Below are 24,039 nucleotides of genomic sequence, written 5' to 3' on the forward strand. Positions count from 1 at the left end.
AAACCTGTTTAAGTGTTCCTGTTTATCATATCTTGTTTTGCCTTTTTTTTTTTGGTGCCTCATTCACAGATTATCGCAAATCTGTTTTGGATTATGGAAACATGCTCTCATAGCCCCCCCCCCTCATTTACCCCTCCCTAATGAAAAATGTAATTTACCAACAGGAAGGCGTGTATTAGGGAGATTTAGTGGTGTACAGACCTATATAGGTTACTTAAGTTACTCATTATCTTATAACATTGTAGTTTGCCACAGATTTCATGTCTGGCCTCAGATTAAAAGATGACAGACAAAAGAAAACGTCTCATTTTTGTCTCCTCCCCCTGCGCCCACCAAAAAACCACCATGCTCAGTATCTACTTATTTTTCTTTGCTTTTCTCTTTAGGTCATTTTTTTTTCATTTATTTAGCTGGTGGGTACCTCCCCACCAGTATGGACGTGAAAAGCAGTAGTCTAGATATTGTTTCTGATGCACGGCGTCCACATACATCTGGCTGACGTGTCTCCTGATCGTCTCCCCTCTCTGCAGCTGCCTTGGCCATATGTAAAACACTGTGTATAGGACAGACTAATTGACCTGTTAGCTGCTTCAGGCATAAACTGCTATATGAGCCCATCATGGCCATTATCTGCGGTTTCCCCCAGGTACGCCGCCATGCTGGTTATCCCATTGTGCATGCATCATTACCTTCAATAGCATAAGGCCGCTTTACTTCACGCCCCCCCCCCGCCCCGATTAATTAAATGCGGTTGTAAATATTTCATACACATCTACCCTACATTTTAATGTAAAGAGCAACTGATCAGGGGCGTCATGACTGATTACTGTTGGGGAGGAGGAGAGGGGCTCCCTGTTAGCAGCTTGTCATTAACAGGCAGACTGTTACACAGGTCGTCAGCCCACTCAGTGATCTATACCTCATATCAGGAGCTGGAGTGAACTGGTACCTTTTTCTTTTTGGATCGCCACATATTATGCTGAACATATCATTTAAATTTGAACTCCCATCTGTTTTCATCAATACCGTTAGAAAAGAATTGCACCCAGCTCCTACTGTAAAAGGCAGATTAAAGTGAACCTGCAGTTTGGATGTGTCCCCTTCATTGGTTATGATATGAAAAAAAAAAATATATATATATATATATAATTTTATCATAGCTACATACTACTTATTTTTACCTTTATCTTCACACACATCATTCTCTGCTTCTCAGATTAACACAGAGAGAAATATTGAACTGGGGGAAGAAGAAAAAAATCCAAATAGGCCTAAGTTATTATTCCTGACCTTCCTCATCCTCATCATGTATTTCCCTGGATTTACCAGGCTCCGTGCCTCCGCCACTGGCCAAGGACACACGGGATGACCACAGCGCCTCGGGCACTGAGCCGGAATTGCCCTAATCTGCAAAATACTTTTTTATCACAGACCTAATCCCACAGACACGACCTCAGATGACGTTTCCGCGAGGCCGTGGACTATTTTGCAGGTGTAATTTTAGGCGGTGGTCTGGAATCAAATCTAGATCTAAAAATCTAAATATGTTCCTGCTCAGTAACACTAAGTAACTATCGAGGAACTCACTTCACTTAATATCAATATTATTATTATAACAATTTAGAATGCATCAGGAATGGGTTCAAAGTTGTCCTTCTTGCTCCAGTATCTCCCCCTGGCATTGAGGCCTGACGAGCTATCCGAGGGATGTCTGTGTCGTTTGCTCTGCAAAGTGAAAACACGTTTCAGAGTTGTCAAACTGAATCTTTTTGTGGCTTGTTTAGCAGCCGCCAGTTGGTCGAAATCAATATCCCGGCAGGAGTGAGATTGGCACAGCAGCCCTTCGTCGTTATGGAACTATTTGATTTTGCAAAAAGTTTGAAAATGAAAAGAGTTTGAAAGTTTGAAATGGACCGCGGGCAAGAGCAGGCAAATCAAAGGGACTTTGATGGACCATGTGAATATCTGCGCCGGGTCTGATCCTACAAATGACCTTTTAATGAACACAATGTTAAGTTAGCGCAGCGGCTCGCTGCACGGGGGACAAAGCTGCATTCATCCCACATCCCCGCCTCGCTGCTCGGCCCGCACGGCAACAAAGTGTTCGATGCCACTTCCGATTACATGCCCACAATGGAGAGCCAGCGTCCCCCTTTCTTCCGCAACTTGTGCATTGCGCTCACGTCCTCCCGCTGAATTGCGACCGCTCCGTCTGCGCTGCGTGCGCCTTTTTTTTACGCGTCGAGCCGAGATGATAAACTTTGATCAACGTGCACATCCGCGAATGTTTTAATTGGCCGGTTGGCCCAATAACCGTGACACGGAAAACCAAGAGCTCTTGGAAAGAAAAGACAAAGTTGTATTGTTAGAAAGAGAAGAAAAAAAAAAAATGCCATTGATGGCAAACACAGGAGAAGCTCACATTTTAACACAATGGCAAAAAAAAGGAAAATGCTCCACTCCACGCGCGACAGGGATCCAGTCCTTTAAACCCTTCTTCCTTTTACATCGGGCGAAATGACACGACGCCACAAATGAACGCAACATGTAACAAAAAACACTTGAAAGGACATACGAATCCAACCCATAAAACACGATAAATAATCAACATGAACAGACGACGTGACGAAATGAATAAATACCCAGAGAAATAAATAAAGGTTTGCTACACTACACGATTGCCATACACAAATTCGGCCCTTTTCAATTCGGCCATTGTCGTACCTTTTTGCATGTAGAATTATTCTTTTTTTTTTTTCTTCTTCTTTTTGCATAAAGTCTTTAACACCATAGAAACATCGTTGTGCAAAAATGGTGGCCACGTCCACAGTTTGACAGCTCCTCACTGCAGCGGCGCCAGGTACTGTATAAGCTCCCATGCGTCCTACTGGGGCCAGTGTGTCCTTTAGTGCATAATAAATGTCCCATTATTTATTGTGGTGCAGTTTCCAGAACTCTGTAAAGGGGAGGGAGAAAGTGACAGCAGCAATTATAATTAGCACCCAAATGAACAGTCAGTTTATTATTCAGATAAGGTGATTGCAATAGAAATGTTATTATTTTGTCTCATATTTCGGTCCTTTTTTATACTTTAGTTTTGACATTATGTGTATTCGCAAAAAACTATCACGTTGCAATCATTAGACATTTTCCAAATAGTAAAGGTGAGATTCTGTGTGTGTGTCCCTGTTCACCTGTGAGTTTCCTTTTTTTCTTCTTTTCCTGCCCTGTGTGTGTGTGTGTGTGTGTGTGTCTGTGTGTGTGTGTGTGTGTGTGTGTGTGTCTGTGTGTGTGTGTGTGTGTGTGTGTCTGTGTCTGTGTCTGTGTGTGTGTGTGTGTGTCTGTGTCTGTGTCTGTGTGTGTGTGTGTGTGTGTGTGTGTGTGTGTGTGTCTGTGTCTGTGTGTGTGTGTGTGTGTGTCGTGACTTGGCTGGTTCCTTCCAGTTCAGTGCAGATGCCTCACCTGCTTCACCTCTTCATCACTGGCCTGAATGCAGTGACCTTGTCATCCTGCACGGTCCCACAGGCTTCGCTCAGGTCTGATGACTGTGTCTCGGCCTTGCCGCCAGAGAATCCTACAGAGCCACATAAAAGCACATCTGAGAAACTTTGCCTATGGAAATCTTGTCACTTCGTAAAAGCCTAGAAATGGGCTTTTCTATATCCAAAAAACACATGGAAAAATATATTTTATCCTTTTTGGCAATGCCGCTGTGCACTTATGCACAGCGGCATTGCCAAAATGGATAAGTGAGCAGTGGAAGTCACTGTATACCTGTCTGTCTGTATAACACATAATCTGTACACATGATCCTATGCCTTGTTATAGAGTGTGTTAAAAATTGCAGGGCAAAGATCAAATACCTTCAATGATGGAGTATTGACATGTGTCTGCGAGTGCAGCGTAGGATGAACAGTGCAGTTGGAGGCCCTTGTGACTGTAGCTGCCGGTGCCGTAGACTTTGGAGTGCAAGGACGAAGCCTCAGAGAAGAGGCTCTCAGTGTTGCTGACACCGCTGGATTCGTGGAGGCCTCTCATGCCCCCACACTGTCCGGCCGGAGCCCCGGTAAGCCTGGTGCTCTGGAGCTGGCAGTCCCCGATCGAGTTGCCTGTCCTCGGGTCGGAGCCGTGCTGCTGGGGGCTCAGTAAGACCCCCGAGGCCGCCGTACGAGCCAGGGACCAGATCCGCGGCTTGTCGGTTGCTTCAAAGTGGGAGAGGGACATGGTTCCCGCTGCGGGGCCGGTCAAGGAAGGAGCCTTGGACGCAACGGGATCCAGGAAGTCGGCGGGGAGAGGAGGGAGGGCGCCGACGCTTTTAACGGCACAGGGGAACGTGTGGAAGCTGTTAGTTAAACTGAGTTGCAGCTCGGAGCTGCAGTCTCTTTTTTGGAGGCCTCCGGATACCGCCATGACCCTCTGGATGTCGTGCTCATCCGCTGCTACTTTCTCACTGTCACTGTCCAGCTTGTCACAGTCGTCGCCGTCCATGTCCTCCAGATCACTCAGGTGCAGGTCCTTTTCCTCCTTGCAATCACTAGAATCTGCACAGCAGAAAGGAGATTTTAAAGTCAAAAAGTTTTTCGCCCCCTATTCTAAATTTATGTATGTATTGTTCAGAAATGTTTTTGGTCTGGAACCTACTTTTAACCTTTTGGCCTATATGTTTTTGACAAGTATATCGCTCTAAATTAAGCATCTATAGTTTAATCGACGCAAGCGAATACAGTCAAACTTATTGCCACGGAAAAGTGGAATGGATTTACCTTTGGTGACACAGTCTTGGTCGCTCTTGAGGTCATCCTTCCTGTCATCACCGGCCTTATTCTTTGGTGACCAGGTCATCTTGTTCTCCTTCTTTAGCCGCCTCCTGGCGTTGGCGAACCAGGTGGACACTTGCGTGAGGGTCATTTTGGTGATGATGGCCAGCATGATTTTTTCTCCCTTGGTGGGATACGGGTTCTTGCGGTGCTCATACAGCCATGTCTTCAGAGTGCTGGTGGTTTCTCGAGTTGCGTTCTTTCTTCTGGCTGTGCCATTAAAGTCCACTGTCCCGTATCTGGAAAGGGACACGCACGCACAGACGCTGGCCATTAGTGCAGTTAGTGAAGGATATCACTCAGACATCCTGTAGCCCTGCTCCCCGCTGTTTGAAATATATACAGCCTCTCACCATGCAGGTAGTAGTAGTATGAAGTTACACTTTGATCTGAATGTGGCATATCCCCTGAGTGAATGGCTGCTTTAAATGGTCAACGGTCAAATACTTTTTGAGTTCCCCTCGAGCTCATATATCACATATGGTGGACACAAATGAACACACCTCACCTGTCATATTGATACTGTCCCAGTGAATGATCATACGGGTAGTATGCAGCCGTCTGACTGATGCCAGAGTGTAAAGTGCCCGTGCCGTCCTTGATGTCATACTGTGGATTCTGTAAAAGAGAGGGAAGTTGTTATTGCACTGAAACAATCTTTGAGCTTTGACCACATTCTCAGCATTTTCATATTTTTCATATATGAACTAGACATCATGTCTTACTTTAAGTCCCTCTAATCAAAAGTGAGTTCAGCTACAAAATATGTCCCCAGTCATGACATCCATATGCCTTTGTTAAATGTGTTTTAGCAGGTTTAATGATGGTGCAAAGAATGGTCATTTTTATAATAACATAATTTCATTAATTTATTAACTTTATTATTAAAATATAGTTCGGTGGTTTTTAGGTAGACTACAGTGATCAGCATTTAGCTGTTTCAAAAATACAGAAATGAAAGGAAGAAAAGTTATAGCTGCTCTACAAAGTTCAAATCTGAGAGTGCAGTCTGATGCTTTTTAGATTTTTTTCTTCAGCAACAGAAACAAGTACACATATTTTGAAACAAGGAATGAATGGGGAGGTTTACACTGGAATAATAACAATAATTTAAAAATAATAATTCGATTGAAGTGAGAAAGTTACTCTGCATTGTTTCTACACTTCTCCCCTTCACCCCAGTGACTGTTTGTTTGTTTGATTGTTAGTTTGTTTGACTCGTTGTAAAGAAGCATAGACACCACTGGGTGCTGGAGTGAACGGCTTTGTCGTGATGGATGCGTTTTGCAGTGTGAGATCAAATGGATTGAACAAAAACCCTGTTGATCGATCAGTCTGAGCCCCCCCCCCCCCCCCCCCTCCCCCAACCCCCCCTTGGCGCATCAAATGAGGCTGAATGAGCCCACCAGAGTGGAGTAGATGGAGGTCGGGTCGGTGCTGTACGGGAAGTAGTTGGCGTAGTTCTGGCTGGCGGCGGCGTAGGGCGAGCTGTACATCCCCAGCGCAGCGTTCAGCTCCGTCCGGCTGCTCGCCAGGAGCCGGTTCTCGTAGGACGGGCAGCAGAAGGAGGCGGCGGCGGTCTGGGAGCCGCCTGTCCCGTCAGACACCGACCTGGAAATCGAATCGCAGCAAGTCGTACTGGGGTTTGCCGACACGAAAAACTGCATAAAGAGAATCGTGGATAGATATGGTCATTGGCTGTGTCGGCTCCTATCTGGATGTCTGTGACAGCTCTGAGGCGACTGTGGCTGGTCCCCTGCAAAAATAAATGCCCATCAAGTTGCGCATGTCTCGTGTTAAAACGAGCGGAGAGATGTCAACTGATTCCGTTTGTTCAATTATCGCGAGTCAAGTGTCTCTGTCTTAACTTGTGACCTGCCTTAATTCGAGGTAAGTCACTTTTTTTTTTTTAGATCATTCCTGGAGTGAGAGAGCGAGCCAGAGAGAGAGAGAGTACAGCTTATATTGGGGATGAGTGCAATAAGCAATACCACATATTTAGCCCCTTTTCGTGTTTAATAAAATTTGGAATTTAATACTGCATATAAGAAACACACGACATCCGATTGATATTTTCTGCGCAATATGTGCGTAAAAGTGACTTGTTCCAGTTTTTCATCGGTTTCATAATTTCAATTTCTACATAGGATAAGAAAGAAAACATGTAACCATGTCATAGTCAAGTAAATCGCCGCTCTGTTTCAAAAGCAAAAGATCACGAGTTTTCCATATAATCTACTAAAAAATATTAAAAATATGATCACGATAAAAAGTTGGGGGACAACTTTGCAGTGAGAGTCAACTTCTGTCCCCTGGTCCACATCGGCTCCTTCGAGCTTGTCACCGTGCGCAACAATAGTGTCTGAAAATCTGAAAAAAGTTTTAAAAGCCCCCATGGTAATCCAGAGAGTCGAACACGCGTCCCAGCGATCTCGATAGAAAGTTTGCAGCCGCAGCGCGCGTCGCAGAACCAATTACACCTCGCCGTGCGCAATAGGTGACATCCATCTCTATTGTCATCAGAAAAAAAAACACGTGAGTTCATTCATAATTCAGCGTAATTGGACACGGGTGCGTGTATATCGATATTTGGTTCAACAACAAAAGCAACGCGAGAAAAATAGCTGCCACTGCTGTCAAAGCGCACGCAGGCACTCATTCAAAAATGTTCCCTAAGAGAGAAAGATGCTCATATTGTCGTGAAAGAAAAGAAAACATGCACACACAACAACAAAAATGTGTTAACTTTGGAGAATTAAAAAAAGGCAAAGCGACTTACCTGGGAAGTTGCATTGTAGGGATATCCAAATTGCGAGAAAGACATTGCTGCTTCTTTTGTTCCCATCAGCAATATTCTTCACCCCTTGATCGATTGCAACCAATTCTACTTCAAATCCACCGTCTTACACACATTTCCACACACGGCCTTTCGCTCAATAATAGATGACTTCACTCACAGGAGGGAGATTTTGGGCTGGCACCAGCTGCAGATTGTTTTATATGAATGAATAATCCCCCCCTAAGGACGCGATAAGAAATGAAATTAAGCGTCATTAAGTGCAAAAAAAAAAGAAAAAAATTGTTGTTGTGTTAGCTGAAGGAGGCTTAAGGGATAACGTAAGACTTGCAAGATATGGACTCTGCTTGTGCTATTATTTGTGGCTCCATAGTTCTTTAGCATTCATCCATGCGAGGGTATCAGCGTGACGTCACTGTAATCCCGGAACGGCAGGGTACCAAGGATAGAATAATGTCTTTGCCAATCACGTCCAACAACACGGGGCTTTCTTAAGGTGCACTGCACACACACACACACACACACACAGTCTTGTCCGGCGTTTGTAACGGAATCATTTCACCGATTTGCCAAGACACAGATAATTATTGGAAATCCTTTGTGTTGCTGAATACATAAATAGAATAAATAAAAACTCGTTATCACAAACATATCTCACGATCACAATGTCTTTTCTTTTTTTAAATGTCCACCCAGGCAAATAGGAATCGCACATGAAAACTCTAAAAGTCTCTTAAGTACTTTAAGTGAATAAAGATTTTCGTTTATGATCATTTCTCTTAAGTACAATATATTGCAATTAAAGCAGGTGCACCTCTTATATTTTGAACGTCGACCCCCGCTTGCCTCTGGCACTCTGGCCAGAGGTCCATCCCGAAGTTAATGACGATGATGTTTTTTCTATCTTTCCTCATTAGAGAGAGGGGCAGTCCTGGCAGGAGCGTTTAGATGGGGAGGGGCGTTTGGCAGGTCAATAGACCAGTGATTGATGCGCGCCAGGAGACCTACGTGACCATTACGCGTGATGCGTAATTGTATCAATTAACAAATGGATACATGCCCTTGTTTAACCAACGAGTTACAGAGTGAAAATATGCCTTAGAGGTGAAATCCGAAGAAGAAATAAATACAGTGGAAGCCCTGCTCTCCAGTCTAATTAAATATCCGTGGATGGGGGGGGCGACGAGAATTGAATTTTAATTGAATGACGCTCACTTGAAAGATGGGTAAGGAATGGTGCTGCCTCACAGTAAATGCAACGAGGAATGATTTTAAGCCTTATTAGATCATCAGCCTCAACCATCACCAGTTCTCTCGCTCTCTCCCCTCTCCCACAAACATAAACAAGCCGTGCCCCCTCCTCGAGTGATGCTGAGCTGGGACAGGGAAGGAGGAGGTGGGGGGGGTCTATTATTAGCCCATAGCCTACACACAGTATGTCTGTATTGACATTGGCAGCGACGATCAGTCCCACTGAGGCATATGATCTGCACCTTTCTGGGTATCTGGGGCGATGTAAGGCGTCCGCTGTCACGACGGATACCCTGTGCCAAATCTGTCGGTGCCCTGCCTTTTAAAGTGGATGCATGGCGTCCCCTCCCCTGGAGACGCATCTGCGATTACGGGCTTTCTCTCCGAGGGGCGCTAAAGAGCCGCATGAAGGAGATGAAGATCTCCCGTCAGAGATTTTCCACAGAGATAAAAGTGGACACAGTGGTCATGGTCCAGGCCCTGGGAAGTGCCTTTAAAAAAATAAATACCCACGGGCAAGAGCAGCTCTCTCTCACCCCCACACACATGTTACACACACACACACACACACACACACACACACACATACAACATTTTTGGTTCTGACAAGTGGTCATTGCCTCTGACAGGCACCTATGATACAGAGGGGAACTTGTTGGACAGTACAACCTGGTGAGAATTACGTCATGTGTTACCAAACTGGACTTAACTGCTCATGTGGCAGAGTTATTCTCTGAATAAAACACGGCCCCCAACTTCGGTTGTTCCTTTATGCTTTTCATCTCAAGTCACCTCTCTCGGAATCTCCCATATTGATAATTCACCTCAGAGCTGCAGGGTCAGTCTGCCTCCAATTTGGTTTTAGTTGGCAAATTTACATACAAAAACGGGGAGGGTGCTCATTACTTACAAACTATTTGTACAAATGAAAAGGACAAGTCGGCTATATATTATAACTAAACTATTTCAAAAATAAGAGCACGATTGGTAAAAAAAAGTGAAAGGCTGTTGGTAATTTATACTTTCAGATTTGTTTATCTTATGTCATTTCATGATAACTGCTAACCTTCATTTCACAAACAAAACCTGTAGTTTGTAGACAGGCGTCAACAATGAGGAGCACAAGTGAAGTCCTTCACTTTCTATTTACCATTGATGATGGAAAGATCAGAGGTTATTATCTAAGGAAGATGCACATTATCATGCCTAAATCCCATCTTACATAGGAGGATGTGCGCACGGAGGAAAAAAAGCTAAATGTAATTGCATGCCGGTGGTCGATGCATTTTCTACAAGGGCATGCATGATGTCCCAAGTGCGTATGGACAGACTCATGCATAATGCATGTCCAGCAGTCAGTGGAGATCTCCCTGAATTGGGCCCAAATGAACACTAATTGTAATGGCAGACTGACCATAGTGCCCTCCCCTGGAAACTGTATAACAACCCAACAATGAAACCATTTCTTTACACTGTTTTGTCTGTTTCTCAGTAATCAAAATATAACACAGTGTTTTTTTGGCAATTAGTTCATCCTATTTTTTGTTTTCAAACAATGTTCAGAATAATGTAATGTGATTAAGAGTAAAACAATTACTTTGGCAAACTATTTCATCTGAGGATTGTTTATTTTAGTAGTAATTTAACATTCATCACTATATCTATATATCAAGTACATCGTCTGAAATACTTTATTTCAACAGTGTTAATGGAAAAAGGAGCAATACCCTCTCACAGACAGCAGCTTCTCCAGCAAAGTGGTGTATAGAAAGCTCCCCCTCCTTGTCTGCATGCATTTATTCAAATAGATTTAAAAATGTAGTTAAATGAAATTTGAAAAAGAGATTGGGTTAATCGATCTCTTTTGGAGCATCACATTGGTGGGGATGTACAGAGGGGCCAACACCATGAGCACAAAAAAGTTTAGATAATCCCAAGAAACTATTGGAAGTGACTGTTTATTATCCTGCAAACCATAATCCGCATGATGCAAAAAAAAAAGTAACCCTGCCTCTGATAGAAACAGGCAGCAACAATCTCTGACAGTGTTAATTTGCAGGCAGACATTTTGACCCGAGACTGATCATGTAATAGAATATTTAACTACATGCAGACAAAGGCAACCACCCTTACAGTAGATTCACTCTAATCATTTATGAATTAAGCAAATCCAAACCTCTATTATTTCTTGTTCTAAATGAACCATGTGGCTACTAATGAGACCGAGTATTGCACACACACCCTCCGTTCAAAGTATCACTGAGTGGAAAACAAAAAAAACAAAAAACTGGAAAGGTTAAGTCAACACTCAATAGCTCCCAGCACTATTCTCCTACCTCATACATTTCCTATGCTGACTTAATGAACCACACAAAGCCTTCCTGCTTTTTCATCAGCTGGAAGGGGGGGGGGCACACGGCAGCGGTGGTGTTGGTGGAGGAGTTGAAGGTGGAGGGGGGGGGGGGGGTTACGAAATGGTAATAAGGGCAGACAGAAGGAGAGACGGAGGGAGAACCCCGAGCCGAGCAGGGGATGAAGCGGCACCTACCTGGAGGTGTCTGATCTCATTAAAGCCAAATTGGTATATGCCAATAAATCCAAGGCACTTGTGATCTGGAATTATTACACAAGCACACACACACACACACACACACACACTACACGAAGAGAGTTATTAGCACTGCTAAATTATCCAAAATGGAGAGAAAAGTAATAAATATTGTAATGAGAAATAAAAGAGCAGTGGAGGATCTGGTCACAGCAGTGGCCGGTTAACACCAAAACAAACATCCTTGGGGCTGGTGAGCACTTGGAGCGCACAGACGAACTCATTAAAGCTTCATCAAACAGAGACATAAGGGAGAGGGAGAGTACGGCATTGTGGCGACTGTCTCAATAAATCAATCTGACGTAGACAAAAACAGAAATGACAACCGTGCATGATGACAGCACAAGTCGTGCCACTGTGCTGCGGTTCGCTTTGAGTTTGAGCTTAAAAGACAATGTGCATTTCTGAAAGAACATAATTACAGAAACAGCGCGGTCCAAAAGTCTGAGACCCCGCTGTATATCCATTTGGTTTTGTTTCCCCCCGCAATTGAAAACACAGATCTGTACATGAATGGACAGGCGTAATTGCTGTTTCATTTGTACCCTCGTCACTTTGATTGCTTGTAGTCAGATGTTTAACTCAAACAAACCCTAGGCATTTTGTGTCGGGAGCCGCGTATCCCAGAGGCCCCTGGGGCTCCTGGGGGAGGGAGAGAGAGAGAGAGGAGAGGAAGGCTGTGAGAGAAAAAGGCCTGTGTGCGTTGTTTGTGTGTGCTGGCTGGCAGAGTCCCCTTGAGGCTCTACTGTAAAGCTATCATCAGTGGTGGTGTCAGGGATTTGTAGCTTGTCACTGAGAGAAAGAGAGCGCTGGCAGTGACTCTGGGAAATGAGTGCTTATAGAGCGAGGGCCTGGCGCGCTCAGCTTGTGTGAGTGTAGGTGTCTATAAAAGAGATAGAGATGGAGAACGAGAGGGGGGAATGCGTGCCTGCTTTCTCCCCGGGGTGTGTGTGTGTGTGTGTGTGTGTAGGGTGTCGGTTGATCATGTGATTTGTGGATCCATGTGCCACTTTTTATCTCTGGGCCTTAGGCTCTTGGTCTATGTGTGTTCTTGTTGGCAAGTGGTGTGTGTGTGTGTGTGTGTGTGTACATATCTATGCCGGGCGTGTCAAAGCTGCTGCGGTGGCATTGTGCGGATCTCCTCAAAAGCATTAGCATTCGCACTTGGACGTGAATGTGATCAAATATGCATTTTTAACTCACCGGCTAAATGGAGCCTGTGTAGGGTACTGCACCTCCCATGTTTGTACATGTGTGGTCTTCGCCAAGATGGATGCTGACTTTAAAAAAAACTTAACTTTCCCTCAAGGCGCCAGGGCCAGCAGCAGCAAAACGCTGCTGTTGAGTAAATTCAAGTATCTGCAAACCCCCCCCCCCAAAAAACCCCAACAAGTTCCTCTGGAATGACGAATGGAAGGCTCATTCTCACATTGACAACCATGTATTTCTGAAATCACATATTGGCAGCTGACCAGGTTTCAAGGGCCGGAGGGTCATGAAATTGACTCAACTCCTAAATGATCATGTCAGCATTCGAACAGAGGAAGAAGAAAGGAAGACGAGGAAAACTGCAGTTACATGGTTTCCGTCTGACTGCAGCTGCTAAATTCACGGCAGCATTGTGGCCCATCTCTAGGGCCCGCGGAGGCAAAAAGACAGTTCCTATTACTGTCAGTCCAATTACCGGCCACAGCACAGCCACCGCTGTCAACACCAGGCGGGTCACGGTATGTATCGGCATCTTTTCTCTCATGTGCAGCCAATATTTTCCGGACAAGGGAACTTGCATGTCATGCAGTACAACTTTGAACTGTAAGCAAATGATTATCAACATTTAATGTGATCTTTTAACACAGTAAATGAGCCGTTGCTTGGGGTCAAGAGTTGAGGAGATTTCGGGAGGGCTCACTCACTGACTATCACATGTGAAGGACACCAACACCCCAGTGTGTGTGGATCGTGGGCTCCTATAGGGTTTTGCACAGCAAACATGTAAAAGTTAGTGAATAAAACATTATGACACCACACAATAGAGAATTTGTCACAATATTTCCCTTGAAGTTCTCTCCTGGAAATCCCACCACACACACTGCATACACCCAGAAGTGGGGGAAAGTGATGAGAAGTGGTCTAAATATTGAAACACTCTCCATTACAGAAGACAGTGCTTTTGGGTTCAGCGTGTCTGCTGAGCTGCCTCCAGTGTTGCGCCACACTGAGAAAGAAATGGCCCAGCCCCATCTGGTCTTGGTTCAGTCTGGTTGACTGCAAAAGGGTGCCAATACAAATAGCTGAGCTTGATGTTTGTTTGCATAAATTGTTTTGAAAGGCTTCACCAAGAGTTTTTTTGGGTGGATTACGGTGGGGAAGTTGGGGAGCCAGCAGTGGTGGAATAATCCTCATTGAGCTGACAGTTAGATTTGGTCTTCTTTAAAAAAAGAAAAAAGGAAAAGAAGATTGTTTTGGATTTTTCTTCTCGGTTTGCTGGCAGCGAGTTCGGACTGTGAACTTTTCAGTGGGTTGTGTGTGTGTGTGTGTGTGTGTGTAGAATGTGGGTGTGTGACGACGGAGAATGCTGAACTGCTCTCTCTTCTCTCGTAGCATAGCAGTGTCAATCTCGATAACATCAATGTAGCGTTCAACACATGCGAAAAGTTCAGTTAAAAGTTCAGAGGCCCAATGCAATGGAGGGAAAATGTCTCTCTTTTCTTAAAGTCCTCACATATCCACTTTGTTTTCTTTGCCCCATAGGTCAAGGCAACACCAAAGAAAGGGAAAAGAAAGTTATGTAGTGAGGTGAATTAGACTTGTGTTACACAGATGAAAAACGTCAGTGAAAATGTATCTTCTATTACTGCAGGCACTTTTTTTTTGCTTTGATTGCGCACCGCCGTCCTGAGGGGAAAAAAAAAAAAAAGATCTAGCAACCAATTGGTAGTCATCATCACTTAGCTCTGGCCTTGCGACAGGTACGAGAAAATTAACCTGATTGATTTCATGTCCAGGTAAGTGTGCCTGCTTAGTACTAACTGATACCAGACAGGTTTTAGTGAAAGTTTTACAGATACCCAGGCCCCTCGAGTCTCAGCCGGAGCCCCTGATAGGATGAAAATTGCAATTCTACCTATGACAGTTCAATCGTTTGGGCCCTCTGGTCTTCATTTGCTGCTTAGCCAGTGGAGGTCCCTCCGTGGTCGACTCCCAACTAAATCCAGATGCAGCTAAAAAAATTTTTTTTCACTGCAGCATTTGTCTTTTTCCTCAGCTCCTCTGCAGCCACATTGTGTCAGACTGCAGAGCTAATGATGGTATATGTGGTAGTCCATGGACCAAACACCCTACATTTCTACTCTGTCTTTACCCGTTGACGGATTTGGTCTCAGCACATGCACAGATTTGCCAAGCTCAGCAACCAAGGTAATACAATTTGAAACAAGTTAGACAAATTGCCAAAAAGAAAAAAAGTGTGCGTCAGATTATAAGTGAAGTGAAGGAGAAAAAAAGTATCTATCATAGCACAGGGCTCCGACTAACACATATAAACTACAGTGTCAACCAGCATGATGTTGTGCTTTCTGCTTCCTAAAAAATTTCTGGCCCTCCAGTTGGATTTCCACTCTATCAGCAGGCCTGAGAAAGTTTTTTTTTCTTTTTTCCGTCAGTCCATCCAACTTAAAAGCAGATGTTACATGGTTGCCAACATCAAAAGGTCCTGTTTAACTGTAGAGAAGGTGAAATCAAATACCTCTGATTAGCCTTTTTTTACTGGTTAATGTAAACGAGCTACATGGTTGCCAAGTGAACCCTGACCTTGGCCTCATGGCCAATACATCATCAGATTACAGGGGGGAAAAACACACTTTTGTTTCAACTTTGGCTTGTTAAGGCTAATTTCTGATTTGCAGATTGTCAAGCTTACTTTGGAGAAAGCGAGGGAACAGGATCAGATCTCCACCAGATCCTACTGCTCCAGAGTAACAAGGACAACCTCGGAATAAGGGGGCAGTATCCTTGAAATACAACTTGGCTCCTTTTCAGATCCTCTTTCCCTGCTCGGCTCAAGATGTTTTTCCATTCTGCGGTCGAGATATATCTTCTATTTATCTCGGTGTATATTTATTCTGAGGATGATAAGGGGTAAAACATGGAGAGAAAGACGGTGCACGAGGGGAGGTTGGGGGGTAATAGCATTCCCTTGAATATATGGTGAATGAGCGTCCTTCAACAAGTGTCGTGTTTACATTGCTTGTGGGAAAACAAATCAACACAGGCGGCGTCTGAGGGGGCTGTAAAAAAGCTCTTTAGTACGGAGCACGGCTTAAATTCCAAACGGCAAGCGCAGCAGCGTCACCCCAAGGTGTTGAGAGCAAATATACGGTGTTACCTTTAGGCTAAATAGGAGGGGAAAAAACACAGAGATTGAAGTGCACATCACTGACAAAGTAGAGCGAGTGTTTTACTTAGGAGCAGCAAAAATGACAACAAGTAATAACACTTACATTTTCTATTTACTTTTGTTCTTCACACACATTTGAGGGTGTTGCAACACCTGCACTGTCACAGAAACATGATTCAATCCCCCAAACTTCATACTGAGGTGGTCATTTATTGAACAAAATAGAATGCCACGTACATAAGAGCCTATTGGTCAAGTTAGATTGACTGATCGGTATTTCTGCCATTTGAGCAACCCACCAGCAGCATACATGCAATAATTATTAGGGAATAAAAGCTTAGTGGCATGAAATTTAACTATTTAACTAGTTGTTGATATATATTATTATTTTGTAACTTTGTCTTGTGTGATGTGAAACATAAAAAGAAACTGAATTAGCTAGCTGATGCTATTTTGCTATATAACATTGTCAGAGCTGGAAAGCATGTTAGCATCTGAATGCCATTCTCTTCAGGTGACATCTCTTGCACCTTTGCACTACACGGCCTCTTGTCTCAGTAAGCTGGTACAGTCAGTCAGACAGCAATGGTATGTTCCAGATTTGCTTTTGATAGTTTTCTTGCAACATCCAATGAGTGTCACATGGTTTAACATTCTAATTGTTTCTTTTGTTGTGAAAGATATGAAGACATACCTAAAAGGAAAAGACAGAAGATTAACTCTTTTTTTGTTGTTATAGTGATATATGGGCTACCTAGGTTTTGCCTTGGTTGGCAACAGAAAGCTAGCATATATATATATATATATATATATATATATATATATATATATATATATATATATATATATATATATATATATATACACATATATATATACACATATATATATACATATATATATATATATATATATATATATATATATATATATATATATACATATTTATATCTATATGGTATTATAGTATCTTGGAGTAAATTGTGTCAAATAGTCCCATACTTTCATAACATAGCTCCATAAGGAAAAACAAGTATCAATACTATGAAAACTGGACACCTAATGAGTGCTACAAAATAATATTTGATACTGACAAACCAAATGTAACTCCACCCATCTTAATGATTACATTCAAAAATTGCATTATATCTAATGATGACAGGTCTGCAGGACAGGACAGCAGGGTTTAGATAGACTGACGGTAGATCACATCTGATGACTGATAGCTGAGGATATCGCATACGATCTAAACTGATCCAAGTAAAGCCTCTTGCATGCCCAAAAGAAAGGACCGCATTTCTGGACCGAAAAATGACACCCACTCTCAATCAAAAATAACAGTAAAATGTAACATGTGTACATAGACACATAATCTCATATTTGAATTCAAGTAACCACAGCTGCATATAAATGGGCATATATAATGTAAAATCTTAGTAGGTATGAAGGCTAACGGCAGAATATTTTCATATGTAAGTGGAGCAAAATATGGAAAGCGCTCTGTGATTGTAACTTGGCAGGATTCCTGCTTGAAAAAGAAACAATCACATAAGTGGAGAGAAATGAAACTCATTTATTTACAGCTACAGGGCCAGAACGCAGCTTTTACTCTGACAGGTCATCCCGTCATGTCACCCTCTGTGTTCTGTCAGATCAAACCATGAGCATTGTTACCTGGCTCAAACTGATGTTACTGTTGGCTTCATTAACTTTGTCTCCGTCTTGTAAGTCTGTATGTGCTGTTACTGTTTTTTTTTAAAAATCTTTGTCCCTGTATACACTGCAGACTGTGTGGACGTAGGACGTGCTTGACCTTTGCCCGTGAGAGAGCAAATGCAGTGGAAGTGTGATACTGCCACTGTGCGGCCCTCTAATCTGCTCACTTAGCCCCGGCTTTGGGGCTCGCTTCGCACCGCTTCATCTGAAGCTCCCTCATCACAAACTGTTGGCAGTATCATCACATACCGGAGCCCGGCGGCATTCACACACACTTCTTTGCCTTTCTCCTTCTTTCTCTCCATCATTGTCCTTTTATTCCTGTTCCTCGTCTCTGTTCTGCTCCATTGGCCTTCATGTTCACTGGACCCATGTTGTGTACATTTAATCTTGGTGAGCAGTGCAGCATTTCCCTTTTATACTCGAGATGAAGTGTTTGATGAGACTGACTGCATTTATATCCAGCTCTCTCTGCTTAGCCTGTCTTGATCTTTGCACACTTACAATCTATAGAACAATACAGCAGTCCGGATTAATTTTAGACTACATCATATTCTCTCTCACTGTGCGCTCAAAGGTGCTCACCAAGTCGTGAAGTGTTTTAGCAATATTCCAGATGGGAGTTGACATCTAGACTATCAACAGATCATCCATTGTACGACATGTTGTCATTTCAATTTTGAATCAACTACCATTAAAACATTTTTCTGTTAGAGTGAATTTCCAAGTGAATTATTTCACCTGTACTTGTTTAAATCAAATGTAAAATTTCAGCAGAGCAGTTGTTCATATAAAGCACATTTTAGTCAGTTATTGCATGTACGTATTGTCTAGTGCCTTGGTTCACAATGTCACCTTAGCTGGTGAGGGTCATCAGGGACAGTGGTAAGACTGAGCACTGAGGCTGAAGTCTTGTAGCCCCCAGTCCTCCCTCAGGGTGAGGGGGTCCTTGCCGGGGGCTTATCGCTTTATACACATTGTCATTTCCTACAGTCAATCCCCTTCTCATCCTACATCTCCATCCTTTTCCTTCTACCTCCCTGCAGTTCTTCCTCTCCGCTCTTTCTCTGTAGCACCTCCTCAAGCTGTCGGCACCCTGGTTCGGAGGGTTTCCCTCAGGAAGGAGAGGTCTGTGTTCCGAACACAGACTGATAGGAGCGGCCCGATAACCCCTAAGCCAAGTGCTACGCTGCCAGCTGACATGAAGCAGATGTCCTTCTCACTCCTTTCTCTTTGGGAACAGGACACCCAAACACAAATACCTGGGGGCTTGGATGTAAGCAGAACCCCCTCTGCTCCCATACTGAGAAGGTGTGACTTGGAACTGGATGAAAAAAAGAAATCTGGCATATTTAAGGGACTGATAAATATGACTGCAATTTGGTGTGGATGCAAATAAAAATCTGGATCTAGCATATCGGAATATGGTTTTATAAGGGGAATGTTGGGCTTTGGCAGAGGTATGCGCTCTGCTGAGTACCAATGTAGTTGGAAAATGCATCGTCACTAAGCTGACAACAGATCTGTTTTTCTTAGCTCGAGAAAAGCTGATGTTTGGCAGACACAGGAGAGATATGCTACGCTTATGACTAATTACAACAATGTGGACTTAAAGGGTTTCTTATCAACAGTGGCGAGCTCAGACAAATCCAGTAGTCGTGACATGTCACAAGCAGTTTTAGTGTTATACAGAGTCCTCAGGAAATTATGTAATGTGTGTCACCAAGGCCAGGTTATCTCATATACATAGGCACACACACCGCACACACACACACCGGTCAGCCTCTTTGGGGAGAAAGGTGGAGTTGAGCGTGCACAGACCTCACAACCCTGTGACCTCATTACTATTCAGAACCAGTGGTGAGAAGACGAGTGGTGCCGTGTTCCCAGTACAGCTCACCCCCAGCAGTAGTAGATGATGTGCACGAATGGGGGAGTGTGTGTGTGGGGTGGGCACTAGCTTCCCCTGAACTCCACCCCCACCACTGCTACACACACACACACACGTACATTCACTTCCTCCTGGGAGATAAGAGGCCTCTGCTTTCTGTCAGGGTGTCCTCAGCAGCGGACCCCTGGGGCCTCTCGCTTGGTGGGAATCTGGTACTCTCACTCGGCAGACGCCCCCCTCCCTACAGATGAGAAGGAAAACAGGACCTGAGGAAGACACTGGAGCTCATCTTCTCTTCCCATATTTTCTTTGCAATCTCTCTCTTTCTGCCCTCCCCGTCCCCTTCTGTTCTTCACTTTCTTCTGTCTAGGCGGTCGATAGCATTAATTGGCTCACTCAGTCACAGGTACATTGATTGCGGCCACTAATAAAAGGGCTATTGATTGGCACTTTGTTTAACACTGGCCCATGCGATGAGAGCTGCCCTCTAATACCATCCTGACAGCAACCTTTTCCTGTTTGCCAGTCTCCTAATGTCATAAATTATGTCAGTCGATTAAGGAGTTTATTGCCTCACGTCTTTACCCTGTTAGTGTAAGGACATTTTTTGATCATGGCACCTGGAAAGAGGACTGAAGTAGCCCCTGAGAGCTAAACGCTCTGTATTCCACAGACAGATGAGGAGATTGACAACAAGCTGCATACTTTAAATCTGTATAAATAGTTTTGTACAATATTGTGCCATTGATATTTTGGTTGCCATTGCAACAAATGGCAAACACCCAGGTTACTTAAACAACAAGCTTTTCCTGTATTTCAATTCTAAAAGCTAATTCAGCTGTAATTTGCACAGCTGCATGCCATTTTATTTAATGTTTTCTATAAAAAATATCAACCCTGGAAGCTCTGTTAATTTGAGAAAATAACAAAAAGACTACCGGCTACTTCAACTGCAAAGTTTCGCACCAACCTCTAACATCAGTTACACCTTAGGACTTTGTGTCATACCTTGTTAGCAAGCGAGCAGATCATTTGAAATAAATAGCTGAAAAAAATGAATGAATTGTTGAAACATTTGATTTCTTCAACTCTGTTAGATACAAAACAATCTGACCTGATGAAAAAATAGCCAAAAAAAGAACCAAAGTTCAGCACTGACATTTCACAAAGATCACAAAATATGAAAAATTATAGATACAGATGATGGGTTTGAAGGGGCACCTCAGACAAAAAGCGTTGTCACAACTCTGCTATAGTATGAGAGAGTAAAAGAGTTGAAAGCACTGGCGCATGCTATTAATGGTTTTGAGTCAGACTTCCTGTGTTCCTCATGTGAACTTTATTCTTTTTTCACCAAGCCACAGAGGAGTATTAGCATTAATACATAATGTTACATTAAGCAGAAAAAAAATCACATTTACCTCAATTCAGATTGTACAGGACTCTTTTCACTTCACATTTTAAGCAGACACGTCTCTCTCTCTGTGAGGAACATGCAGGTTAACAGGAAACAGTCTGTACGATATTCTGAACAAGAATTCGATATCTAGTCCTGTTGCAATTAGCTGTGCGCTATTCTTCACCGAGCAGTCCTGAAGCTTCGGCGAGTCAAAAGGCCGGTCTCCCGAGTGAGGCGATGAAAGCGGGAAATGGGGTGTAAGTACCTCCATGAGAGATTTAATTAGCGCCATTAAATATTCAATGATCAATAGAATTTGTTTTAGCCGATCAATAGGTGGCCAGGCCTGAGAAGGACAATGTGCATAAGTTACTATTTGCATTTCAAAGCAGCTTGTGTCACGTGGACCCATTGGAAATCCATACCATTTTGTTGGGCTGTATTTCATATTTAGCTGCTTTATCCCCTTATCACTGACTGCTATCGATTCCCTTCTCTTTATTTACTGCCTGCAAACTGCCTCAGGTTTAAAATGTCAAAATGTTTTTAGGGAATCCAATGAACCTCCATCTGCTTTCCTCATCCCATATCTAGCTCTTTATTTCTCTCTCACTCTCCCCCCCTCGCTCTCGCTTTAATTCCCATGTCTCTCTTCCCTCTCTCCCTCCCTCACTCTCACTACTCCTCTCAGTAGACTTGGAAATTAAACCCTGTCATCTTCCCACCCACCTTACAGATCTCTGCTCACTCGGGTGTGAATCCGCACATTATTCAAATAAATATCTCAGGAGCGCCAGGAGAATACTCAGAGCCACTTCAAAGACACCCACCTACCTACCCCCCAACACTTCAATGTTGCTCGTTCCTGCTGGAGTCCCATTTTGTTTACCTGAACCGGCTCTAATGGCTTGTTTTTCCCGGCACCTATCACGCGTTCAAGAACAACATTTAGCCAAGTTCAAGTGTGTGCATGTTCAGGTCTCACCTAAGCTTTGATTGTTCTGCAACGCTGCATGCAATGTCGTTTAGCTTTGGCCGAAAACATTGTTTCTCTTCGTTTTCCCTGCAGTCTTTCATCTGTTCCTTAACCCAATGTTTCACTCCTCTTTCTAGCTTTGTGCCCTCTTTCTTATCCCCCAATGTTTTCCTCCTCCTCCCTTCTCCACTGCCTTTACCGATGCGATCTGCTGTTTCCCCCCGTTTGGATGTTGTTCAAATATGCCTAGCAAGCATTGTGTACAGAAAGGATGGGCCCTTAACAGATAGAGACGCTGTGGATCGAAGGCCACGCAAATACAACCCTGAACCTCATGTGCTTTCATGAATATCAAACGTACACAGAAATGCATTTATACTACATCAAGTACATGCATGTGCTAGAGAAATGTTATGATCAGTAGTATAACCTTAATTAGAGTAAGAACAAAACTTGTTGAAATTAAAAAATCAATTTTTCAAGAGTGTCCTGGACAAGACAGGCGGCAGCACATATAACATTGTTGCAGACAAGTACATAAAGATGAAAACATTTAAAATGAGAAACTACATTAATTTGCAGTCAACTTTGATGAATGTTGTTAACATCAGCAGCAATAAATATTACCATGGGTGCTATTGCACAGGTGTTACAAGCTGTAAATGTGGGATAATTTTAAGTGACTAAAACATTGATAAGGCTCACGTGACCAGCATGGTAGATATTATTGAGCTCCATCCATCATAAAATGACTAACAATAGATGGATTACAGTGCTGTGTGCTCTCTCTTCGTTAAAACAATATATTCACTCTATATCTATTTGCAGCCCTCAGCTACGGGACCACAGAGGTCAGGGAGTTAACCTTCAGGGGCCTGAGGGCTGCATGGAGCATCATCAGTGCCATCAGGATACATGGCCTCAGCACCGCCGCGCAGCTGGGAGGTGGTGGAAAATCTGGACGGCCCAAATGGGTGTGTGTGTGTGCACATGTTTACTTGCACATCTGTATGTGCCAGTGCGCATCTGTCTCGGTAGGGGGAATGTGACGGCCATGAACGATGGTTCAGATGTTGCTAGCAATAACTTCGGAGGCGAAGGGGCACAAGCTGGTTAGAGTACAATGTCAGAGTTTGCTGAATATCTTCACCTTCAGGAGGCTTTAAATATGCAATTTAGTGGCGCGAGGAATAACTTCTAAAATATGAAAATGTATATTCATAGTAAAGTATCACTTGTCACCAATGACCAATATTTACATCCTATGCTCGATTATTATTATTAACCAAATGAATAACCAGACCTCACACGGGTATAAGATTTAGAAGAAAAAAAAATAACTTCCTTGATACTTTTGAAATAAATAAAAAAGAATACTATTTGGTGTCTGTGAAATGTCACCTTTCCTCTTTTCCACTTGAGTCACAGTAAGAATTCCCCTTAAATGGAAATAATAAAATCAGTTTGACTTTTTTCAAAATACACAGGAAACTCCGTGGGCCCACACTCAACACACACACGACGTGCACCTGATGCGATGCTTGGGTGTGGAGGGGACCCAAACTGGGGCCGTTTCACTCAACAGAGCAATGAAATACAAATGTGGTACCTTAGTCCAGTTCGGAGTCCAGTCTGCAGCTTCTACCAGTCTCTCGGCCTCGGATGAAGAACACGGGGCAGGCAGGTGTCCAGGGATGGCGTGGCCTCGGCAGCTGATGATGTTACCAGTCGTTGTCCCGCGAAGATCAAGGTGGCGGACGCGGGCCGATGTCCAGACATGGTGTGGTCTCTCCCGCGAACTGCAAGGGGCTGTGGGCGTTAGCCGAATAGTTCTGGCACAGTCTCACAAATCCTCACGGCTAATGAATGCTAATAACATAAACACCGCAGGCTAATAAGCTAACACAGAGTTGAGGCTAATACAAACTCGGACAGAAATACCTCGTTACACACAAAGGATATTTATGGGGAATATCTTGGTTGAGACTTTCGAGTAGATCATCTTCAGACATCACCTACATGTTTGTTTCTTGATTTGTTTGCACAAACTTTACACGGACTTTTTCCGCTGTAACTAAGACAGTTAAGCGTTCACACTGCACTCACACTCTACTTCCTGTCTTCCCCTACGCGTCACACAGATTTTCCCCACCAATCACTGACCAGTATTACTCTTCATCTCGTTCAC

General features: G+C 43.5%; 1 protein-coding gene across 5 annotated transcripts; it reads right to left on the reverse strand.

The window, feature by feature from the left end:
- Window positions 1-1,678: 1,678 nt before the first annotated feature.
- irx6a (iroquois homeobox 6a) lies at window positions 1,679-23,979 on the reverse strand. 5 transcript variants are annotated; one of them, XM_035628737.2, is made up of 8 exons: window positions 23,958-23,979; window positions 23,461-23,650; window positions 6,224-6,428; window positions 5,326-5,435; window positions 4,764-5,056; window positions 3,864-4,541; window positions 3,463-3,574; window positions 1,680-2,956 (listed from the first exon to the last, which is right to left on the reverse strand). In XM_035628737.2, the coding sequence occupies exons 3-7, from the start codon at window positions 6,311-6,313 to the stop codon at window positions 3,468-3,470; spliced, it is 1,278 nt and encodes a 425-aa protein (XP_035484630.1). In that variant the 5' UTR covers window positions 6,314-6,428; window positions 23,461-23,650; window positions 23,958-23,979; the 3' UTR covers window positions 1,680-2,956; window positions 3,463-3,467. The 5 variants fall into 5 exon arrangements, 4 of the variants coding, with proteins under 4 accessions (XP_035484627.1, XP_035484630.1, XP_035484629.1 ...); XM_035628736.2 differs by having other exon boundaries at window positions 23,871-23,975; XM_035628733.2 differs by lacking the exon at window positions 23,958-23,979 and adding an exon at window positions 23,793-23,947 and having other exon boundaries at window positions 1,685-2,956; window positions 6,224-6,478.
- Between the last annotated feature and the right edge of the window lie 60 nt (window positions 23,980-24,039).

This window comes from Scophthalmus maximus, chromosome 4, assembly GCF_022379125.1.
Source record: "Scophthalmus maximus strain ysfricsl-2021 chromosome 4, ASM2237912v1, whole genome shotgun sequence".
Lineage (NCBI taxonomy): Eukaryota > Metazoa > Chordata > Actinopteri > Pleuronectiformes > Scophthalmidae > Scophthalmus > Scophthalmus maximus.